The sequence below is a fragment of the Oryza brachyantha genome, chromosome 9, assembly GCF_000231095.2.
Source record: "Oryza brachyantha chromosome 9, ObraRS2, whole genome shotgun sequence".
Classification (NCBI taxonomy): domain Eukaryota; kingdom Viridiplantae; phylum Streptophyta; class Magnoliopsida; order Poales; family Poaceae; genus Oryza; species Oryza brachyantha.
In genome coordinates this window covers 14,438,050-14,462,488 of record NC_023171.2, presented here as the reverse complement: position 1 = coordinate 14,462,488, position 24,439 = coordinate 14,438,050, and the positions used below count along the sequence as shown (strand labels likewise).

Below are 24,439 nucleotides of genomic sequence, written 5' to 3'. Positions count from 1 at the left end.
AGAGGGGCGATCAACGAATTGACCAGGTGTAAGCAGAGGGAACTGGAGCAGAGCAATATGTAGCATACTTTTCCGTTCGAGACCCGTATCTAGACCCTTGTGATCGATAGCCGGACCCATGCTGACGGCACCGAAACCCTGCCCCTCCCGCGGAACTAGTACCACCAATAGATAGGCCCGCCCCTTCTTGGGCAACCCTGAAAGTCTCTTCTTGTACGGACTGAAACAAGACAAACTACTCGCGAGACCCACTTCAGATCTCTTTCTTTAGTTTTCAGCTTTATTCCTTTCTTAGAAAAAAGTAGCTTCCCTTATTAGTAGCGCTAGTATCTTTTCATAATGATGACTTTTTTTCAGAGAACTTACTTCCTAGATTTTGAGAAGCTGAGGCATTGCCGGCTGGGGGGACAATTGATCGAAACGAATAACAACTAGTCACGATTAGGGAGAAAGCTCAGCTAGTATACGTAATGTGTTCAAGGCGCATTTCCTCCAACAACTAGACTAAATAATAAGGGCTGAAGGATTGACTTAAACGTTGTTGCATGAGCGGCTTCTAAATGAGTGGTTGATGATTCAATTCCTTCAAAGATGGCAAGAGCGGGGCATCTAGATCGATTCGTTTTTAAGGTTGTTATACCGAATAAAAAGAATTCTGATTCTCTGTTGAGGCAAGCTATTCATCATTAACAGGAAAGATCCCAAAGCTGTTATTGCAAACATGGGATAGCCTGACTCTACGCTACAATCTCTATTTTCTTATGATATTGAATCTGGCTTCTATTATTCAATCTCTAGTTACCGTGGGAAAAGAAAGAGATAAGAGCTCTTAGTCCGACAAGACAAGATATCCCTCTAAAAGCTTCTTCAATAGCTGTGGATGAAATTCATCTGCACACTGATAATTCACCAAAAACAATAGTTTCTGTTTCCCTAGTTTACCTGCCGCCTCTAGATTTCGTATCCATTCCGTGATCTGGCTCGTCGGTTATCAGCTATCGGGTTTTCCATGTTTGTATATTCGAATACAGAATTATGTGGGAATTACAACCGTAAACTAAGGTCGTCTGTTGTCTATTTACGAGTTTGGATGTGAATTAGTCAGAGGTTTACCCATATCTTCATTCGTAGGCTCACTTACGAACAGGATTGATGATGGATAAGTGAACTAGGCTGGTACTTTTTCTTATTACTCTGATATGAATGGATCTTGCTCGTAAAGTCTTCTCTTTCCCACAAACAAGTAGTAGGAGGTAGGCTTTTCTGCTATCACAAGATCTGCTTTCTTGGAGTGAGTGATGCCCAGGCAGGGTATCAGGAACGGATCATAGCTTCCTTGTCAGAGAGTCAAGTTAAGACTATTCTTGGGAATTCCGACCTGGCTCGCTCACTTCCGTCTATGAACGAGAGGAGAAAGCTCTATCGGGAAGATAGGGAAGCTGAACTAGGGATGCGATTAGTAGGTGGATAGCTGTTTTTTCAAGGAAGCAAGCAGCGGGTAAGGTTTTAGTAAAAAAGCAAGGACTCAGGGAACAACTTTTGTTGCTTTGGTTCACGGACCATCCTATGCAAATCCAATTAGCAGGACCCACGCACCAGTCCACCGAACCTGATATGCGGATAGCGGACCTCGAGCAGGGGGAATAGCTAACAGGTAGGAAGCAGCTGGGCCAAACCAGATAGCTAGGTTCAAAGAAAGGGAGAAGCAGCCCCGCAGGGCCAAGGAGTACGAGCAGTCGAGCTGTGGACTAGGAAGGGTACTTCGAACAGGGTGAATAGACCAGGCCCAGGTCAGGTAGTCCACCCCTCGGAAAGAAGGAAGTTTAGGAAGAACCCAAGGATAGCGAGGGAAGTCCCAACCAGAAGCGAGCAAACATAGGATAAATCTGTCTATGAAAGCAAGCCAAGAACTAGAAGCACGGAATCCAATCTTATTAACCACGGAAGTATAACGATAAGGGGAAGGAAGGATATGCGTAATATCCAAGTCAAGTAAAAGTTTACAAAGGTAAGCGTGAATGCTTTTGGTTCGCTACGATAGTAGTTACTCACTGGGTCAACAAGTCAAGGTATAGTTGTTTACAAGGTAGCTGGGTTGGATCGACTGATTCCTCGCGCAAAGAAAAAAAAGAGAATCTCTTCTACGGCTCCACCCACGAATCTAGGTACTGAGAGACCTCACAGCTAACCTCATTCCTCGCTTCATAAGCACATTGTTTAATTACCCTTGATTGTGTTTTTAGACCTCTGGCATCCAGATCAACGAAAATGCTCATCTTGTGGCTCTATTCTCCTGTTCTCCGTTTGAATACTACCGGGTAAGGTGGCTCGGTGAGAACATAACTAGCCCTCCCGTCAGCAAAGTGAAACCCCCTCCTCTAGGCTTGTTACAGTGGTGGGTGATGCACGTCGAGACCCAATGAAGAAGATGTCTCTTCTAGTAAGAATAGAGAAGATGTCTCATCTAGTAAGAATACACTTATTTGTGATCCTCCCTCTGTGACTGCTATTCCTATACTATCAGAAAGTAGACTATCCTAAGATTCGGGTTGCGATCCTCAAGGAAATAAGCTTTAATCTCAAAAATACTATTAGAGTGGGGAAACTTATAGCTACCTGCTCTTTCATTGAAATGAACGAATTACTGCCAGTAATCTGAGAATTCATTGGTTCAAGGTGATGACACACCGCCTTTTGGCTTGGTTCAAGCCAGCTTTCCAGCTATCCAATTACCGTGAGAGCTCTTGGACTGTTAGACCAAGTAAAGGTATTTGTCCCTTCCCCTTACGAGCCTGTGGGTGAAAGTGCCCCTCCAATTGCACAAGTCTCTCCAGTCCCAACAAGGGACAATCAATCCAGTTAGCCAATTTTGGAAAGCTTTTTAAAGTGCTTTACTAAATAAAGTTCTCTTTCGGCCATTGAGCAAGAGCAAGTATTCAAGCAGGAGTAGAAAGCTTCGATGCATTGGAAGTTCGTTCTTCTACCTGCGAGTTCTGTTACAGCAATTGGGAGTACCCTTTTCACCGCAAGTTCTCTTACATTTAGTAAGCCAGCGGCGAGGGTGCCAACTCTTACGAGATCTCACCCCGATTATAGTGAGTGCTTATCCCTTGATCTTCCCTTGGAGTGCCAATTGTATAAGAAAGTCTTAAGCAAGTATATTTCAAATCTTAAGCTCATCTAGTGCCAGTGCACGTCACTCTATTCCCTAAGAAAGCAAATGATAAGAAGCTAAGCGCCCTTGCTAACTGACTTAACTGATACTAGCATGGAACTAAACTAATTGAAAGAGAGCAGCTACTGACGTACGATGAAAAAAGGCTGCTGCTTCCTACGCTCATAGCAAAGGTGTCTATTAACAAGCACACTTAATAATAAGAAGATGAATGCTTGGTGCTTTAACCACCGACTGAGTCCCTGCTTATACAGAGATGACCCGTAGGAAAGAAACTGTCGAAAGTATGAGCCGAGAGCCTTATCCCTATCCGAGTGAAGGGTTGATTCAACCAAAGCAAGAAACAACCCTAGTATTCCTACTTCTGGGACAACCCTTGTTAACCGAGTTCTGGGCAAACCCAAGCATTGTTTGACGGCAAAGGAAACTAGAAATTAGTTGATTTGCAATACCCTTAGCTTTCATTTAGCTTCGAGGGAAGACCTTACTTTCGTTCCAGCATTCGCTTAAGGATGAAAGGATAGGAATAGGAATAGTCATATCTCGCTCGTACTCATATCACCCTCTATCGTAGGAGTGGTATTGAAGGAAAACCGTACCGAAACAGGGAAGGCAACCGAATAGATTGGGTTTTAAAATAGGGGGGCAAAGGAAATGTTGATGTGATTGTTCAAATCATTCCGCAAATCCAGAAACTGAAATGGGGTGGTGCTGCCAATAAGGATACCACTCTTACTAGCAAGGTGAAGGACACAACAACCCGCATACCCTTTTACCACACCTAGCCCTTGTTGGGCACGTTTACGCGTCTCTTGAGTTGATACCAACCGCATGACCCGCTTGGCTAACTAAAAGAAGCTTCTCGGAGCATCTATGCATATGAGAACGGCTTCCGTTCAAAGATTCGTATCTTTTTTTCCTGGGGATCCCATTGGAGGTATGGTTCCAATACTAGCTTTTGGTGGAGGTCTCGTACCATAGCGAGGGGCGATCAATTCCTAGCGCAAGAGATATTCCTATCCTCGAGCGACGCTAGTCCGTTTCCTAGGAAGGCTGCTAAGGGTTCGGGTAGGAAAACTGGTACGGTTCCTTAGAATACCCTACTCCCGAGAAAGCCTCTCCTCCCCGCACTGAGGTCAAAACCATCTCTCGATCGGGGCTATACTACTGAGTCGACCAATTCCTCGCCGCCCTTCTCTGTCTTTACCCGCCGGGGGAAGAGTTTGAGGAGCATTGTCACCGAACTTCACTATACTATTTGGTTTGGCATGACATCTTCTTCTAACTGAGTTCAAAAGAGTATTGAAAAGAATGAATCCGGGTTTTAGCGCTCCTTGAATCTGGCCTATACGTAGTGTAAGCCGCCTGCGGCTGCTAAAGGCAAGGTATGAGGGTGAAAGTAAGCGAAGCCCATCTTGATATAGTCAATTGAGTGAGACTATCTTATTTAGTTCAGTTTATGCGTCTAGTGAGCATTGAACTCCTTTGACAAGCGCAATGCTGATCAGTTAGACGCTTTGGATCTGGTTAAAGCAGAAGTGACGATACCAGTGCCTGCTGAACTTCCAAGCCCTCAAATATCGAGGATATGGTGGGCCCCGTTACCTTATTTCAAGGTGTAATAAAGGCTCTCCCCCGACTAGAAGGATCCTGGGACAACTGCTATTTCCTCCAAAAATATTGGCAGTAGCCGAAACGACTGGAAACCTGGGTAGCGGTCCGGCAAGGGCTAAAGGGCAAGGTGAGTAGTGAAAGCAAGAACGTTCTTTCGCATATAGAGCGACAGCCCAGATTCAGGGTTACTTGTCCACACCAACTGATCAGGTATCGGAAAATAGGGCATATTTGTTTCAGCCGGGAGACCCCCTGGGGGTCTAGTTTTAAGGCGAGTAGGCCTATTGAGATGCACATAACTACCTTTTTCATCTTATCACCCCGCCTAGCGACTTTGCAAGCATTACAGGCTAGGCACCTAACAACGGTTATTCCTCCAACAGGTTATTCTGGGTTACGCTAAACCTTCAAGCCTTCTACCAGCAGATGAATACTTAATCTATCCCCTCTGCGCACGGAAAGGGAAAGCTACTCTTCACTTCAAGAGTATATGCCGAAAATCCTATGTTTGGAGTGACCATGAACACACTGCTTGAGACCCTTCTTTCGTGAGACAGTTGTGATTCCGCTTTCATGTTTTGGATTGAGCTTTGTCACTCTTTCTATGCCTCTTTCTTTTTCTTGGAGGACCTTCCCACAACACACACGCGGCGCTAAGGTTCCCGTGGCAACTGAACTAGGATTCGAAGCCAGGATGAGCGGATCTACCGCTCCAGGTCCTTTCCTATTCTTATACTAATATATGTAAGTTCCTTGCGTTTAGAACTAGAACGTGAGGCATAGTAATGGCGCATGTGTGATATTCTATTGATCCTGTTTAGGCTGCTTTAGGAAAGCAGTCAAGCAGGAATGGAAAAAATGTCTTCTGCTGCTATCTTATCTGCTAAAATGGACAAAATCTTCTCTTCTTCTCTATGTCACTAATCTGAGTCGGAGAGACCCATGAGACTTTCTTTTCTCCCGGCAGGCTCTAGCGCTACGGCAATGCTTATGGCTGCAATCCAAACAGCAATGGTCCTCGCGGGTTTAGCGCACCCAATCCATTAGGGGTTCCTGATAGTGAGATTCCTCTAGTCAAGTCTAAGGATTGAGTATGAGGGATTTCATCCAGTCTGTTTCCATTGCGGAATGTATGGTCACAGAATAGACTCATCCCCCGGCTTATAGTATGCAGCTTGGAAGGCCTTGGATTCACACGTCTGGTGCTGCCCCGTCTTCTCCGCATCAAAGAGTAAAGTATGCTGTTGAGGGCCATGTGGTAAAAAATCGACTTTGTTTGTCACTAAACCTGCAGCATTCCCGTATATTGAAGCCGCTGAAGAAGCTATTGAGACTTCCTTCCAGTCACTCGAAATTTGGAATGCTAATTCTGTTTCTGAGGGCCCAAAGATGTCTGAAGCTTCGAAGATGGTAGCAAGATTTATGCTGAACAGCCCATATCAGAAAGGCAAGGGATTGGGCAAGAACTAGCAAGGAATATTCGCCCCAGTGGAACTCCCTTCTGCTGATGAGAGATTTTGGGTAAGAGTTCATAAAAGGCGCTAGCCAGTTTCAAGGTCAGGAAGTGAAAGGAGTGATAATATATATTGGTTGTCCTTCGCCGAAACCTTTACGATCCACTTTATAGATCTTTGGGATATCGGTGTGTCAAGGAGAACTATTCTACTAACGTTTAGAGGATCCACAGAAAGCAATGACTACTGACGCCTGGTGGAGTCGCCATCCAAGGTTTCAAAGCCTAGGCTATAAATTTCCCAGCTATATGAGATTAACTTTTCGCAACAAATCCGTGACATCCAAAGGTAAAATAAGCTTTACAACTTTTTCCATTATATGAAACTAACTTTTCTCAAAAAAGACAAGCAAGTCCCAAGGTAAAATGATCGGTAAGGATTTTGCCCATATACGAAACTAACTTTGTTCAAAGTAGACCCTAGCATTGGTAGCGTTCCCCTTAGCCTTAGCCGCTCGTACCTCTATTTATTCTAATATTTCCTTAGCCGAGGTGCAGATCAATTGGCTTAGCCGAAACCTTTAACGGGATAAGGGTACCCACCTTTTAATGGAATCACCGAACTGTGGTATACAACTAGAAAATCCGAAATATAGTACTCGCTCTTCCCCCCCTCGCTTCGGTAGTAGAGGAATCCCCAAGCAAAGGCCAGGACGCTAACGCTAACGCTATTGATATTCCTAGCGCATGTTTTCGTAGGATGCCGAGGACTCTTGCTTGAATACAACTAGAGAATTATAAAAAGAATACGACTAGCTCTTTACCGCGGGGATGCGTTGAGAGGAATCAATTGTTTAACCCGGTGACCGGATAGGAGCCGTGACTGTGTGGGTAGCATTATCAAAAGAAGGAAATTTATGGAGTTAGCACGGTACTGAGGTCTCTGGTGCGAGTGACGGATTATCTCTTTTGGAACATTAGAGGTTGTGGACAGCACTCATAGCTCCTCTATTTCTCAAGGATCTATGCTTCCAGTTTGCACTCTTTCTAGGCTGTCTTCCAGTGCGATAGAGAAGCTGGCAGTGAACGGATTCATCCTGCAAATGTGGCCATACTACTAGCTCTGGCTAGTCCTTGCTTCATGAGGTACATACTTCTTCCGGTCTGCTCTGTTGCCGGGCTTTCATTCTCGGACACCTACATTCCCAACAGGCTAGGGCAAATACATGATGTCGGAATGATTCCCACACCTGGATTGAATGCTCCGCCAAAGTAAACCTAAACAATTAATTGAAGGAAGGGACGGCTGAGAACGAGGTGCCGATCAAAGAGAGAGGAAAAGTGGAATCCCGTTGAGGAAGTTCATTAAAGTGGGGATGACTCTTTGCCAAAGCTTCCGTTCAATAGCGCTAGGGATAGGAGCCGTTAGCAATAACCAGTAGTGGATTTCCTTGAATTGCTGATTCTTTGCCGTAGCCGTAACCGTCCCCGTAGAGGAACTACTGCCGCAAGCGAAGGAAGCAAAGGATTGATGAGCATTTCGAATCCCTATAGTTGATTGCCGGGATTAAATAGCTTTCATTTGTGGATAGCTGCGATAATTCGTATAAATCCTATTATTCGTAGGAATAGAATCGTATATTGTAAATTGCCTTGGGCGAGGATGGACCCGAAGCCGAACTAGGAAAACAGGGAAGTACGTACGAAACTAAAGGGATGTCGTCAAAGGGGAATTTGCTTATTACCTACGTCTCAGTTCGGCGAGGTCATAGAAAGCTCTTTTTGCCTAGCCTCGCGCCTGCCTCTCACCTGAAAGGAGTACCCGAACAAAGGGGGAAGCTTGGTTTAAGCATATTTCCCTTGCCCGAGGATACGAATCCGAGCTATTAATTGAAAAGGCAGGGAAGGATATCTCGGAACTACAGCCGTCTACTACTATTGAATCCGAAAGAGGAGCCTACAACTATTTAATTGATTTATTTCTTTCATTCGTGGGGATAGCATCATTGGATGAAAGCGCTGGGAATCGTATTTACTACGTCGTATTGGCCTAAGCTGGTGCTGGAAAGGCTTCCCATTCCCAAGTTTACCCCGAGTAGGGAACCGTACCTGTTTTCCGACTTTCCGAAACCGAGTCAGGATGCTGCGATAGAGGATTTCATTTGATGAAAGCTATTGAATAACAAAAAGAATATTTCCATTGGTACCGTTCCCGCCATTTAGAAAGGGGGTTCCCTTGATCAAAAGTTGGAAAGTTGGTATTGTTGTTTTGGTGAGTCCACAGCCGTGCCGTAGGATAGCATTATTCTATTTCATCCTGTGGGGATGACATTACAAATAGATCCCTTGCCCTGGTCTAGCGCTGGGAATCATAGGAGCAATTCGTATTGGTTTTAAGCCGAGAAAAGGGACTATCGGAGGATGTGTCGAGCCGTGGCCTAGCCCAAGCTGTCGATGATCACCTAGCGCTATCAATTAACGTAGGGAACGTACGCTACTACGAATGGTTCTACACATGCCGTAACAAAGCTAAAGGAAGCCGATCAATCGAGTAGGAACCAACACCGTGGCCGTTGTTCGAAAGTCAACCGTACCGTTGTTGGAAAGAATCGAAGCCGAGGACTCTACTACCCGGAACTCAATATGATTCAACCAAAGCCTTTGCTTTGCTAAAGATACCCGTTCCGCTGTTCCTTTACCGGCAACAACTATTGAATAACAACCTTTTCCGAGGATAGCATTTGAGGAACTACCGCCGAGGAATCCTTTTTTAGCGGCGCTAGGTCAACAATAGCAATAGGATTTAGTGGCCTTACCGTTCCTTTTTCCAACTACAACTGATGAATTATCAAAAGATACCGCTATCGCTGTTCCTACGACGTAGTCAATACGCATTGGAATAATGGCATCCCCTCCACCATAGTAAGAAGTAACGGGTCTACGCCCTGCTTCCTTGTTCGGTTCAGGTTACGGGAACGGTTGACTTTCGAAATAAAATACCCTTCTTCCCTGTTTTGCAAATTCGCCTAGAGCTAGCGAAGCGAGTCCGTTTCCTAAGGACGAGCGATGAAGAGCTTTTTATAATGAAATATTGGTCTACGCCCTCCTTTGATGCCCAGAGGAAGAAAAGCGAAGGCAAAGCAATGGCATGGGCATGAAAGGCTACGTAAATAAGTACTTCCCCGAAAGAAGGGGGCAGTCTAAGGCGGGGCCTATCCACTACTTGTGAAGTAATAGAAGAGAGGATTTCTCGTATCTAGCGGGAGTACCACTACCAATGCTAGGGGCTCCGTAGAAATCCCAATTCCAAGCAAGCAACCTCTGGTCCTCGGGTCGGCGAACGAATGGGTTTTGGGAAATAGAGAACATGGACTCGATTGAACAAAGGTGGCACCGGAATGAATAGCCCACTTGTTTCGGGCAAGAATGAATGGGACTGATCGACTCGAGTTACCGAGCGACCTCCACTCTTCGACTCGAGCTTTCGCTTCTGCTTTTCTCTTGTTTTGATTTATTTTCTTTTTAGGTTCAAACCCAGAAAGAAGATTTCTTTTCTTTGCTAATTCCTCTCAATGAAATTTGCCATGTTGCACTAAGTTACTTACGGATGTATGCATGCAATCCGGGAACACTTTGGGGTGAACACCCATCCGAACAAGTAGGGTCAATAGTTCAGCATTTAGGCCGTAACATTTAGCAAAAAACTAATCTTAAACCCAACAAGTGCTCCCCGAACCAAGCTAGATAGTCTCCTATCACTAGGCTCACCAACCAACCTGGACTTAGATTCTTTCTTATTATTCTAACCGGATATCAAAACCATAAGGATTGTTTCCAGCCAAGAGTTCCCATATGACATAAGCGCTCTTGGGTGGGGTGGGCCTTCATTCGCCAGGTCTTTGAGTGCCCGTCGTACCACGTGGTTGGTACACTAGGCTGATAGAGACTTTACTTTAAGGATCTGGCACCTGCGCCCGACTCGGTCTGCCAGTGAATTTTGGCTCTACGTCCGGTCGGGTATGTTCGCGATTCGTACAAATGGAAGGCATCGCGTACGTTAACCTTCCTTTATTGGGCTGGGCCATTCCATCTTTGAGAAGGGGCCCAATCTCGTATTTGATGGTCGGCGTGGCAATAGGCTTCGCTTCGTAGACTGGTTTCCCAGCCGTTGCAAAGACTTCGCGAGAACGGTCAGGGGCGCGGATTCGCCAAGCTAGGGCAAACAAAGCCGTCCGGCCCTACCAGATTAAGAATGCGAAGGCCTTTCCTTCGAAAGGAAAAAAATAGCTATGCTATTGACCGACCCTTTCGTACTTACTTCGAATCAATAGGCCTATCATTTTTCATGAGGCGGGCCAAGTAGAGAATGAAATTAAAAAATAGGGGAAGGGGGGATGGTCGCGCCTTTTATTTTGTTTAAGGGCTGCTCGCCTTACTAAAGTACCAAAGGCTTTCACGGCTTCCACCCCTACCTTAGAATCCTAAGCCCTTTGACGCGCCAGTAGTTGTAGCTGTGTGGGTAAGGCTTTCGTTCAACTCGCTCCGGGTTCCGATCTATATGACCCCCAGACAATACAAAGTACACCTCTTCCGTAGAGGCAAGCTGGTAGTAACCTAACCTTTTAGAGTCGGGGGAGCCGAGCCCTTAACTCTATCAATAGAAAAATCTTCGTGCGTGGCGTGAGTTGGAATCCTAGAAAAGATCGATTGAGACTCCCTCCCCGGTTCCACGAAGATCTCTACGTACTTGTCTAGTCCAGGACAACGGGGGTCTTCCGGTCTGCGTGCGTGGGAGCAGCTGAAACAAAGAAGAGTCTGGTCCGCTCTTCATTCAGGCCCGGCCCGCCCATCTGCTGCTAGGTCCGAGAATGGCGCCAGGCGAGGGTGCCGCTATGCCCCGCAGCTCTGCTGCGGCCGGCCCCCAGACTATGCAAAAGAATCGAGGCCGGGGGATGTCGTCCATCAGGGCCCCCCCGCCTTACAAATGGGCCGTCCCCCTTAATGAATCGAATGGTCCTTCGACCCTCGTTTGATTCCGACGGCCGGCATAGATGAAATCCCATGAGACCCGCCCACTATTACTACAAAAAAGCCCTGCCCTGGCACCTTCGCTAGACGGAGAGTAAGCGACTTCTATTAGCACCGGACCGTCGAGTCGAATTGATCGTGTCATGTGCAACGTCCATCAACGGTGGTTCATTAATGTCCATAGATTTAGACTCCTTCCCCCCTCCCTTATACGCAAAAGACCGAGAGGGGCCCAAACCAAACCGAGAACGTAAACAGAATTCGACTCACTCTCGTATGGCTCGCCCTCGAGCCCTGGGCGAGTCGGCCGGGTCTTTCCCTCTTGTTCTGTTTCCGCCACCCACGGTAAAGACGCACGGAAGAACTATGGTATGCCCAGCGCAGCGCGTGGGGGATCCGTTGAGAGTGTCCCTTGTCTCGGTAGGGAACAGTACCTATTGTCTTGAAAAAAAGTCAGTGCTACGGTCCCCCTATTGTTTGATCCAATATTGACCGGTGCGGATCACGTTCTACTACCTCCGGTCCGTGGTTCGACCTCCCGTAGTGGTCCTTGCTTTTCTTTTTGAAAGCTCCGCGGGGCCAATTTTTCGTACTTGCTCAGTGTGCCCCCCTTTCGTCGAGTGCCCCGCCCGGTTCACAGGGCTGTTGGCCTACCAAGCAAGCACTTGCCCGCAGCTCCTGCCGCCTGCCAAGCGGGCTCCGCGCTCGTTATCCTGACTGTTCTCTCTGCTGGGCCCTTTCCTATTGCTCTAACCATAAGCTATGGCAATTCCAGCTCGCACCCACTCAGGCCCGCCCAGCGAGGCCTGAGTGAGCTCAGTGGTCAGCCCCTGACGTTAGGGGTCTTTCGCTTTTGCCAGATCTATAGAGATATTACGAGTCCTCCGTCCCAGATTCCCTCGCCGCGGCCATCTGGTTCACCGGTACTACCAAAAAGTCTCATGCTTACATTACTGTGGCTGATATATAAGTATGATCCCGGACTACGAAGACCCAGTCGTGCTTCTGGTTTCCTTCCATTCTCATCATCATATTGAAGGAAACTCCTCGTGCTCTGCCATAAGAACTTGGAGTCCGTATCATGGTGAAGGTAAGGTAACGCTGTGATTCTTGCTCAAAAAACTGACCGAACACGTTCGAGTTATTGGCTCGTCCGACCCGGCTGCATTCATGAGTCGCTCGTTCAACTGTCCCTCGGAGACACGGTCGAGAAGTGCCATGCATGGTCGCCCCCCCCCCCCCCCCCCGTCCTTTCTTTCTCTCGGTCCCACCAGGGCGGGCCCCTCTGGGGTAATAAAGAAATGGATAAAAAAAGGGGACTTCTGCTACGGGCTATGCCACCCATTACTTATGAGGGAAGTCGCATCCGTCCCATCGCAAGCACCTACAATGTCATGATCACATTGGTTTACCCTTTTTTGGTAGTTTAACGGACGGTCGCCCCTCCAACAAGAAAAGGTAGAAATATGGAAACTTCTCTGCCATTTAGATCGGAGAATTTATAGAGGAAATCGGGTTTTAAATTTCCAGAAACCACACGATTATATAGCCAAAGGGAATACGCCGCGCCTAAAATCATCCCAAGCGCTGCTAATGTGGCTACTAAGCTATTTCTTTGGAAAGCTCCTACTAAGATTAGAAATTCCCCAATAAAGCTGCTAGTGCCGGGTAAACTCATATTGGCTAAAGTGAAAAAGAAGAAAATGGTAGAGAAATTCGGCATGGTGCTCACTAAACCTCCATAATATCTAACAAGTCGAGTCTTATGTCGGTCATATAGAACACCAACACATAGAAAAAGGGCTGAAGAAACCAGTCCATGACTTAACATAAGTAAAATGCTACCCCCAATTCCCTGTATGTTCGATAGAGCCTAATATTCCCCCAGAGTACGCCGCTTACCCCCCGAACCGTACAAGATAGTTACCACCTATCATACGGCTTTCTAACTCCACGTCTTTTCTGGTTGTTCCGCTCTGTCGGATCGATGGTAGTCTCAGAGATCTGGTAACCTCCGACATTTTTTACAACACGCTTCCTGCTTCCGTTTTGAGTTGCGCATCTTTCCCCCCGGGGCATACTATACTATAGTATCACATCGTAGACCTCCACCCCAACTCTATCTTCCTTATCAGTGAACCGGAACATAGTGCATAGGTACTCTTCGATGCTGCGAGGACGAGACGAGGTGACATACTACGATCACGCACTGAAGTTCTGCCCTTCGGCTCGGCATATGGAACCTCTCAACCGCTCCCTCGGGATAGGTAGGCCCATCCCCCACCCCCCTTTCCTGAGAGGTGGCCGGGCTGTGTTTCCCCAGCGGCCACCCAGTGGCGGCAGAAAACGAAAAAGGGTGGGCTCCGCGCGGTTCGCGTTTTATTGTAAAGAGAGAGCTTTTCATTCTCTTATAGAAGCCCGCGTCCACGCGGGTAAAGCCCAGCGAAGCTGCAGGGAGCACTGAGCAATGGGGGGATGAGGGCGACTCCGCCCACGGGTTGGACCACACCACAGGCAAAAGTCCTTCCACGGCAAGAGAAGGGTGACCGGAACAAGAAAAGGTAGCTAGTCGTTGGAGGGAAGACAAGGCTCGTTCCGTGCGACTCCACAGAAGAGTACGCGCGCTAGAAAAGGCAGCCAGCTTAAAAACGCTAGCTAGCTACTTTTTTTTTAGCCTTATTTAGTTTGGTTGCCTACGCTTGCTCCCCGGCGCGCTACGCTTCCACCCCCTGCTTGCTTCTTTCTGTTCGACGCGGAGCTCGCAGCCTCCCCACCCTTGCTTAGCGTTCCACTTGTGATCCTGGAGGATTTGGAGAAATGCGCCCGACCATGAAGAATAGATTTTTTCTTATCTTTCATGTGAACGGCCCTATCTTGTAAAGAATGGTTTTTCGTGCTATAGACCACGTTGAGAAAGACCAACCAACAACACAAATAAAGCCCGTTCCATTTGGGTACCTCGAAAGGGAGGTGCTCTTTATGATGCTACGGACGGCTGTCCGAAGTGCATGCAATGACGGGCTCGGATAGGATAGGATTGTGCGCGCCGGGCCCTTCGGGTGTCCATATTTTGGCCGACCTTAGCGTAGGCCCCTATGTTATGCGGCCGTAATATTTTTATACCTTCCACCGCTGTTACGCCAGAAATCCAAGGTTCCACACGAGCTCCTGTTCTGCGGCGTGGTGGCAGGACCGCTAGGGGATTGGCTCCGGGTGTAGGTAGGGTCAAATCCGCAGGGGTCATGCAAATACATAGGCCCCTTCCCTTCTGCCGAGTTGTTTAGAAGGCGCTTTCCGTTCTACGGCCCCTCGGAGCGAAGGGTTAGGCAGGTAGTACGGGCCCTCTGACTTCCAGCTATGTGCTGTGTGCGACTCCCGCGAAGCGAATGAAGGGAAGCTCTTCGAGCTTTCTCCGCCTGCGGCTTATGTAGTGGTCGGCATTCCTACGTGCTCCGACTGATCCCCACAGGAGATTATATGAGGGGTCTTGGAAACTGTCGTGACGCTTTGGTGACGAAGGTCACCGGGGTGACTATGGAAGGATTCCGTGGTAGTCTCTGACTCCCTCCAACTCAATCAATATCAAGAACATGTCGTGAGCATGGGGGTTTGGCCGACTACTAAACTATACTATTGGCTAGGGCTAGGCTAGTTATAGCTTCTATAGTGAGTGGCCCTTCCGCTTTGATCTAGTTGTAGTTTGTATTGTACTAAATTGAACACATATCAAAGAAAGGCGATCAATCAATAAGTAGTTGCCCTTCTCCGGCCTGGGAAAAGCAGCGAACTCGTTAAACTAGGGGCTTTTTTATTCATGGTCGCTACTGTTGTATTGTATATTGTCGGGGGAAGCTACTGCTTCTACGACAGCTCCGCTTCCTCGTCTTGCTTCTACTTTGCTTGTTTGCGCGAAGGCTTAGAGTCCTTTCGCTAGGTCCAAATTCGTCAAAGCGAAAGATCAGATCCAACGGAAATCCCGCATATTGAGCGCAGCTGATATGTGGCTACTAGGCGCGATCATCTCACATGCCATAAAAAAAATACTTCTTTTTTTTATGGCCCGTCATATAAAGATAGAATAGATATGGATAGAGAGACATTCTATTGATTCGCGAAATGGCTCGTCGATCCAAATGAATCATTCTTCTGGTCTCTCTCTGCCCCCCGCCCCAAAACTGACCCACGACACTGCGCCCATTCGTTTCGCGCGCGGGAAGGCAACGAAGTTCTGTTCAAAAGACCGCAGCGGAGTGGAGCAGCCGCGACACGAAGTTCCTTACCTTAGCTGGATCTCGCTGGTGCCACCTAAACGGTAGGTATAGGCGGCGGATGTCTGACGTTTGGAGTTGTCGTTCGTGCACCTGTCCCCAATAGAAGAATGAGTGATCCCTTCCCCTGCGGATCATGGCCTTACCACTAGGTCCCCGATGGCCAGCGGGGGATTCGGTATAGCAGCTCACGTTCGTTTGCGCTGCGCGTTCCCGCTGGACTGGACACGTGTTAGCTGTAGGAAGTATGGTTACGAAAGTGACTTCGGTTCGCCAGTTCAGGCTCAACTCCTCGCTTTACGTTAGCGGACTTACAGGTCGGGCCGGGGCTCCACGCTCTTTCTTTCTGTGTGGGACGATGCCGGGGAATGTGTCGAGGCGGCGAACAACAACAAGACAACTAACTACATTTGCTTTTTCCCCCCATGAGATGCGCCGGTGCATTGGACCGATGGATAATAGAACTGAGCTGGCCAAAAAAGCGCTTGGGCGCTCTACATACGATGTAGACTCCATCAGATACATATCGATTTCTTTCTGATAGATCCAGAATAGATAGATATCTTGTATCATCAATACATAGAAAGAGGTCAACCCTTATTATTGATAGATTCCCTTTCGATCTATCAGAACAGATCAGGCCATCTATCAATCGATTTGAAAGGTTCATCTCGCTTTTCGTTCATTTCAGCCACGCTATAATAGCCGCCACAATAAGAAAGAAGCAAGCGAAACAGCTAGAAGCGCTCGCTTCGCCGCGCCCAACAATTCTTATTCACGGGAAAGCCAACCGAAAGATTCGATTCGGACTTCGTAGAGCCGGTGCTGCTGCTGTCTGCGTAGGGCCGTCCCCCACGCCCGCCCCGGGGCGTTAAGGGGTTTTGTTTTAGGAACAGACGGCGGTGTTTTGCTGACGCCTCGAATCGACGCTTTTGTTGCGACATGCTAAGTTTTCCCCCCTATTGCTAGTAGGTTGATGGGTCGCACGCCCGGCACACATGTTTTGGCCTTGCTTGTGTGTCCATAACTCAAAATAGGTGACCTAACGGCCGCCGCCCGACTAAACATACCAATAGTCACCAAATTCATATGGGCTACTGAGGAGTAGGCAATGATCTTCTTAAGATCGATCTGTCTTAAAGTGGTCAAGGAAGTATATATTATAGCAATCGCGCTTAGAGTATAAATGAAAGGAGTGAAACAAAGTGTCGCTTCGGGAAACATGGGTATTGAAAATCTTAAAAACCCGTAGGTTCCCAATTTTAAAAGAATTCCTGCCAAGATGACGGATCCAGCCGTAGGTGCCTCTACATGGGCTTCGGGTAACCAAATATGAACTGGTACCATAGGCACTTTGACGGCAAAAGAGGCGAAAAAAGCAATCCATAGAAGGATTTGGCGCCGCTCACTAAATTCTGTGGTTAATAAAATTTGTAAATCGGTGGTTCCTGTTTGGAGAAGAATCAACAGAATAGCTAATAGCATAAAAACAGATCCAAGTAAAGTATATAGGAAAAACTGATATGCTGCCTTGATCTTTCTTTGTCTCGAACCCCATACCCCTATAATGATGGTAGAGTCAGGGGTGGCCCCAAAGCGGAATTGACCGGTGGTGGTTGGTCGAAGCTCCAGTGGGTAGCCACTCCCTTCTCAGGGAACCGTACGTGAGACTTCCGCATCATACGGCTCCGTCCCGAGCTTCCGTCGTCGGCCCTTGTCATTAGACCACTATGCTTGTCTTTTCCGCCTTGACTCTCGAATCTTTTGCTTCTCGGGTGGTGGCGAACAATGCTGCTTGCGTAGCGGGAGATGCCCGCCCGTCGGGCCCGGCCTGCTTCCTGCCCGAAAGAAGGCTAGCCGGACTAGTGGTAGGGGACCCGACCGTCAAAAACCCTACCTTTCGAACCCGCCCGTTCGTTATATCTATAGATAGAGAGATCCGTGAAAGTCATTGCCTTATGTTATGGTCGCCCCCCGACTGACGGCCTTTACGCAACTACGACTACTGTGATGTGAGCGGTTCTATTGGTTTGATCTTTCCGGCCTCCACTTGTACGAAGATGCATGCATAAAGGGACCCGCCCCTTTATTTATCTTTATTTTCTTTATTAGGACAGGACCCTACTACCCTATTCTCGAACCCTCTGCCGAGCTCTACCCTGCCCGCATTTATTTGGAAGGGGGCCAAAGAAATGTCTCCACCTGCTGCCAACAGTCTTTCTTCGGAATTCTACTGAACGGGTCCCCCCCGTTTGTTTTAGCAACTTATCCTAAGGTCTCTTCGCCAAGAACTCTCCGGCAACGACAGAGGAACTAACCTGCCTGCTGTGGCGGGGCGGCTTTTATTTAAACAATAAGACCTGGACGATTATCCCTACCCTCGGTAGCTTACGAGTTTACGTCCATCCCTGGTCGGGTACAGTTTCCTTTATTTTTATCCCTTGTAGCCGTTACCCGAATTCGCGCAAGTGTGTCCACACCCCCCCCCCTGACTTGACGAGGAATCCATTCTCGCGAACAAACACACCCCCTACACACACCTAGGAGCACCCCTTCCTGCATATCCATACAAGACCTGAGTAGGCGGGTCGAGGTCCTACGAGGTACCCACTACTCGGAGTACCCTCCCACCAAAAAAAGATGTGTGGTTCGGTGGTTCGACCAGAAATGCTATGCTTACGCACAAGACTACCCCTCTTCCCGAAAGCTTCGCGGGGACCTTTACTACTTTACGACGACGGGGGACCGCCCGTAGGGGGTTTACTGCACAAGGCCCCTGCAGAGGAAAAGCTTGATCCCAGCGAATAGAAGATGCTCAGCTCCGCACAACATAGGGATTGGCACGCTTTCGGAAAGAACATAGAATAGTAGAGGATCCAGCATGCAGGACACGGCGATCATTAGAAATTCACGAATTAGAAATGCTGTAATATACTCTTTCCCAAAACTTCTCATACCAGACCAACCCACTGAAATGCAAATAGGGATCAGAAATGTGGTCAATATCACGAAGAATAATGAAAGACCGTCTATACCCATATACAAATGGATGTTTTCATAAGGAAGCCATCGAAGGCTTTCCACAAATTGAGATTTGGCCGTAGAAGGATCGAATTGTATCCGAGGAACAGGGGGATACAAAAAAGTAATAAGAGAAACGCACAGACCAATCAATCGTATCAGTCTTATTGAAGAATTTGGAATGAAAAGAGGAGTAATGCTTCCTAGCACGGGACAGAGAATAGGACCACTTAGATCGAAATAGCATTCACAGAAATGTTCTAACATAGAGTAGAATCGAACATTGAAAAGATTAGTTGACAACAGTCAATCAAAAAAAAGATGGGGCGCCAAATTACTAAACAATAGGGGTCTTTCTGTGCAAGTCAGCTGAACACCGTAATTGATGAGTGAGTAGGTGGGTTAGGCGCACCCCTCGCCCAGTGGGAAGTCATGAGGCTAGCCCCCCTGAATGAAGAAGTAGTGGGGCCCCCTGCCCGCCCACGTATGCGCCTTTATTTAGATTCTAACTAAATATTATACTGAACTTTATCCGGGAATCTTTCTAAAGAATCCATCTGGCAAAACGCAATTTGTCGATTTCAATCTAAGGTGCACCTTGCCTTTTTCAGGTAGCTTTGTTACGCCTATTCAGCTAGGTGGGGCATTGGTCATAGCCGAAGTCGAAGGGAAAAAATAAGGTAATGAGATGATGGTGCCATCAAGAAGTTTTCGACGAACGTAGTAGCGGCCAAAAATGAAACTCTTGCATGAAAGACCGGACGCAAGATGAATGGCGTTGGGGTTTTTCAAATGAAACCCGTGATCAGAAAGTCACCAACGGAGCCATACAATCTATCTAGTAGTGTGCCATGGCACGGTATAATGGTCAACGACTTTGATTTGTTCGTACCATTCTGTCATCGATCACTGCTGGGTCGGTTGGTGAGTCACCCCAAAAAAGCATAGAAAAAGGTCAAGCAAAATGATCAGCGGTCTCATTTATGCTATGCCCTGCATCGTGTTCGTGTGTGTTTTTGAGCTTTCTTAACTTTCAGCGCCATGCGCTTTGCTCCGCTTTATAGCATAGAGAGACCGACCGTTGTCTTGAGAGTGAAAAGCAAGCGATAGAAAAGATAGTCCCTCGCGCGAACTACTATGGTGAGATCATTAGTGAAAAAAGGACCAACGACAATCAAATCCTAAAAGAGAAGGAGGAGTCAGTTTTCTTTAAAGATCGAGGTGTCAATAGGACAGGACAATTATGCCATTCGGAAGAAGTCTTATACAGAGGGAAAGCCTGTTACGAGTAAGTGGAGAGGAAAGATCTCCAGAGATTCTTATCCAGTGGCTCGACCAGTAACCAAGGTCGAAAACTCGACCATGGTTTCCCGGTAGAACCCCATTTCGCCCAAGTTGTTGCGGAACCGGAAAAAAGAAGCGGTTTTTCGCACAGCTTGCTCATTGTGCTGGTCCCACTTTTCTATTTATTTGGCCGAAAAAGCATCGGACAGGTTGGAGTTCCAACCTTCTTGGGACTCCATGGACCAAGATCTGCTTTCATTATATGGGCAATACCAATCTACTAAAGTAGATCATATGGATGTAGAAAAAGCTTTAGATTTTGTGATGAATTGGAAACATCTCTTTTCCATTTCTATTTACCTAGTTCATATTTTTGTTTCGTGTGTTCTCGGGAGGAATTCTATCTCTAAAGAAAAAGTTTTGGAAGATTTTTTTTAACTAGCGGATTCTCCCCGTTACCTGGACCTGCCTCCCCCGCGGTCAAAACTCTCCTCTCCAGCCCCTCTGGCTGGGCCAGAAGCCTCGTCTCCTTTAACTGATTCAAGTGATTCAGTCAAAATGAAAGTAATCTCACAGAAAATTGGATTATCTAAAACCTCGTAAAAATGACAACGCTAAATCGAAAGTCCTTTATTTATATACAACACACACATATTCCTCCCTTACGAACATGAAAATCCAGTGGAAGGCTGGAAGAGTGAAGAAAGGTTCTTTACCCCCGGAGACCGGCTTTCGTGAAAGCGCCTTTGGGCGATGGTTTCTCGATTCTCTCTCTCACTTGAAGGAAGATAGCCACTATATAAATAGATATTTATATCTATCTATTTATTTATTCCAAATTTTCAGTGATTTTTTAGGTGGCGACTCTAAACCCCTTTTTCTTGACTAGCACTGGCTGAAACTTTCCAACCTTAGCTTCGGTAGCAAATAAGTAAATAGCTAAAATTTAAGCATGAACATGAACTAGCCGAGAAGAAGTATCGTAGCTTGGTCGGTAGCGAGGCACGGCAGTGAAAGTAAGAATAAGGTGGTAAGGTCCAGGGATATGAAAACCCCACATATGCCCTCTTTGATCTAGTAAGGGGAATGAAAGAAACTTTCATGTTGCACAGTAAAGTGCCAGCACTCATCCCCAAACTCCATAGGCCCCCGCAGCAATAGAAAGAGTTTACTTCGGTGCCGGAGAGCCGAAACCGCTAACCGAAACAAGACATATTCACTTTGACCACAGCCACCCGCACTTGCCTACCCGACTGGCTATTTTGCTATTCTCTCTTCAACCTTCCTCTAACCTAACATAGTTGTACCGCTCCCCCTTTAGAGATAGATTTATTTATTCTCTAAGCTAGCTAAACGCCCGAAACATAATAAGCTAAGGCTCCGTCGATTTAGCCAAAGCAAGCCTGGAGAAAATAATGGGAGTCAGTGTCCCTTAAACGCCTTGTTTCCTCTTCTTTACGGTGGCTTCTTCTTAAATTAAAGAGGATCCCTGCAGCGCTTATGCCTTCAAACCCTCAAACTGTGGTTATTACGACAGCAGGTGAAATAGCTGCTTTTCTTCTCTTCCTCCCCCTCGACCTATTGAAGTAGCGCTCACCCGCAGCCCTAAGCCCTACAGTTCCTTCGCTTACCGCCTAATCTGAATCTATTACCCTGCCACCAAGAGAAGAAATGGCACCAACCGATACAATGGCAGCTAGTTTCAGGGAAGCCGCTTCAATGGAAGTTGGATTGCCTAGTTGCATTTGAGTTCGATTTGAACTAGTTTCCAAGGTTCCACACTGGGCTAACTTGAATCTGTTTACTTGACTTCTATTTGAAACTACTCCTCATCCGAGGTGGAATGATTTGGTGCTGTTCAAAGAAATGCTTCAAATTCGTTTGGTTTGGGCTCGATCCCAATAGCCTGGGTTCTGTTCTTTACCGTGAACCTGCTATTCCTTCTTATTGATGCACGGTGAAAGCCCCATCCCTTTCAGACTTTGTCTCATCCCTAGGAAAGATAAAGGGCAGTCTCAGGTCAACAAATCCTAGTCAGACTGAGTTTGCAGCGGATTCCATGGCATCGGACACAGAGGCATTCATTTCTCACAATCATCTGACTCCGCACCTTGATTTGCTACGGGATATGAGCTAAATCAAAAAGCATTTACCTGTGGGTGGCCTGCATCCTTCAATAAAATGTAACACTTTCAGGAAGCTACGACTACCAAATCAGGTCCTGCATACAACTAGCCTGCACCCGACACCCAACTTATCTGAATCTCCTTGTCCATATCATTCCTACTGACGGCTTTGGAAAACCCTAGTCAGAGTGAGGCATATTCCTAATCTGGGTTTATCCTTGCTAACCGAGGCATATTCCTTTTCGATCGATAGATCATCGATCTTCCGCGTCTCTATTTCTTGTTTCACTGGCAGGAGGGGATGAAGAGTAGAGGTGAGGTCCCTGGACTGCTATTGGATATGCTTAGCCCCCTTTAGCGCTCTCTGGCTCGCTACAACACTTCCTCCCCCTTCGGTCGAGTTGCTTTCATGCCCTCTGCTTGATTTCCTACTTCCTTGTTTGACAAACCATAGTTTTCCTAGTGAAGGGTTTGGTCGAGCAACCTCTACATTTCTTGAACGGCGACTGCCTGCCCCCTTTCCTAGTTTTGCTAGCCTGCTTTCTCCTATGTTTGGTTTGCTAGTTCCTGGAAAGACAACCCTTGCTTTGATTGAAGGAAGTGCGCGGACAATACTGTTCCTCCAAGTCAGCTCTTAGGATAGGGACAGCCTGTTCGATAATGCGAATAATGATCCTGCTGTAGATACGGTACGGCTAACCCAATTGATCTTCTCATCGGCTTATTTCATATCCGGAAGTGAGCACACTAGCGCGAAAGGAAAGAACTTGCAACGAACAAGCGACGGATTGCCTTCCTTCTTCCTTGAAGGTTGGACTTACTCGAATTACTACATTTCCTGTTTCCGCTAACCCTGTTTGTTCGCATATCAGGTTCGGCTTGAGCGCAGACATCGGATCGTATTGATGGATATCGCATGCTAGTGAGTAACCCTTTTTCCCTGTGGTCGAGCTTTCTCCCGTACTGCTTACATCTCTTTAGAAAGCAATAGATCTGTCCTCCATCTTTCAAATGTTCAATGAATGAACTAGATCGAATATAGCTAGCTTTCATCTCATCTTTCCTTTCAAACTGATCAATAAAGTAAGAAACCTATTCATCTATCCTATCCCTCGGCAAAGCAAAGCAGACAAGGAGACCTACTAGTAGAGAGAGGAGACCTTCTAGTTGATCTGCTTGGTCGCTGGATATGATCAGTTGCGCGATCAGCACAGTCTTTTATAGGGCTTATAGCTTAGGTCTCGTTCTTATATGCTACCTAGAATTATTTATAACTTAAATCTTTAAGCATGTGCTTAGTCAAGGAGGAAACTACTGAAGAACAAAGAAGTCGTCTTTGGTCAGTGAACCAACTTTTGCCGAGCCCCCGGTTCCTTGAATGAAGCTTGACCTTCCTAGTCAGAGGCTTATTCCTTTTTGCACCCTGCCCGCTAGCTTCAAAGCGGATTGCTACCTAGCCAAGGCAGCTTGCTCCTAGTGACGGTCGTTACCTTTTCAATAGCTCCCATCTTCCCAAACAGCTAGCTTTCCTAGTCCTTGGGATATTCCTTTCTCCGGAGAATCTGTATCTGTCATTGACGGCAAAGGCTTGTTGATTTGCAGGTGTTGAAAAGATTGCCAACAGAACGAAAAGACGGTTGTAATTCCTAACCCTTGCTTTTAACGAAAGTGAGCTAGCTGCTTCCATATCGATGACCCAAACCTGGTACACCCGGGTTGCTACCAGCAAAAACAGGAAGGTCCAGCTTTGGCATTGGTGCACTTGCAAAGTACTCCTGCCGGCTCTGTGCTCTCGACCGACTTCCGCATGTATATGTGGGAATATTCTTCTCACTGAGAAAGGAGGGGTGAGCACTTTTCTCTATTTATTGTAAAATTTATTTTTGCACTATGTTGAGATTCTTTTCTTGCCGGTGTGGTAGATAAGAATGCGCCGAATAAGTGTCAGGATTCCCATCCATCACAGAAATCGATCATTCCTTGGATTCCTCACTTTAGGTACCTATTATACTCGCACTTCTTTCCACTAATCTAATGGTTTCATTCTCCCATCGAGAGGTTATGATACTAGCAAGTGTCCTATTCTTCTCCTCTCGATCCTACCTTGGGTTATGTTTAACAGGGGTGGTCAGTGAACTTCTATTGGTTTCAAAGGAGGATAGAGATCCATTGGGGAAGGCTCGAAAGGTTATTCGATATCAAGGTTGACCCTCGACGCGCCGCAGCCACTATTTTTACTCCTTTTATGCAATTATGAACGAAACTTTCTCGATTCCAATGCAACTTATCCTTTTGGAGTTGACGTAACAAACTACGCGAGCCCCCCGATGAAGCCAACAGAAATCCTATCCGAATACTAAAAAGAAAAGGCAATTTCATTATGGTGGTATACCAGCCGCCAGTTCTGGAACTTCCAGTTCCAATCGGAGCATATAGATCCGTAAATGGATTTGTATGTATAGCCACTTCA

General features: G+C 46.8%; 1 protein-coding gene across 1 annotated transcript; it reads right to left on the bottom strand.

The window, feature by feature from the left end:
- Positions 1-9,412: 9,412 nt before the first annotated feature.
- Positions 9,413-23,723, bottom strand: LOC121055301 (NADH-ubiquinone oxidoreductase chain 4-like). Its single transcript, XM_040527358.1, has 4 exons — positions 23,672-23,723; positions 16,597-17,184; positions 12,714-13,136; positions 9,413-9,900 (listed from the first exon to the last, which is right to left on the bottom strand). Exons 1-4 carry the CDS (start codon positions 23,721-23,723, stop codon positions 9,812-9,814), a joined length of 1,152 nt encoding a protein of 383 aa, XP_040383292.1. The 3' UTR covers positions 9,413-9,811.
- Positions 23,724-24,439: the final 716 nt, after the last annotated feature.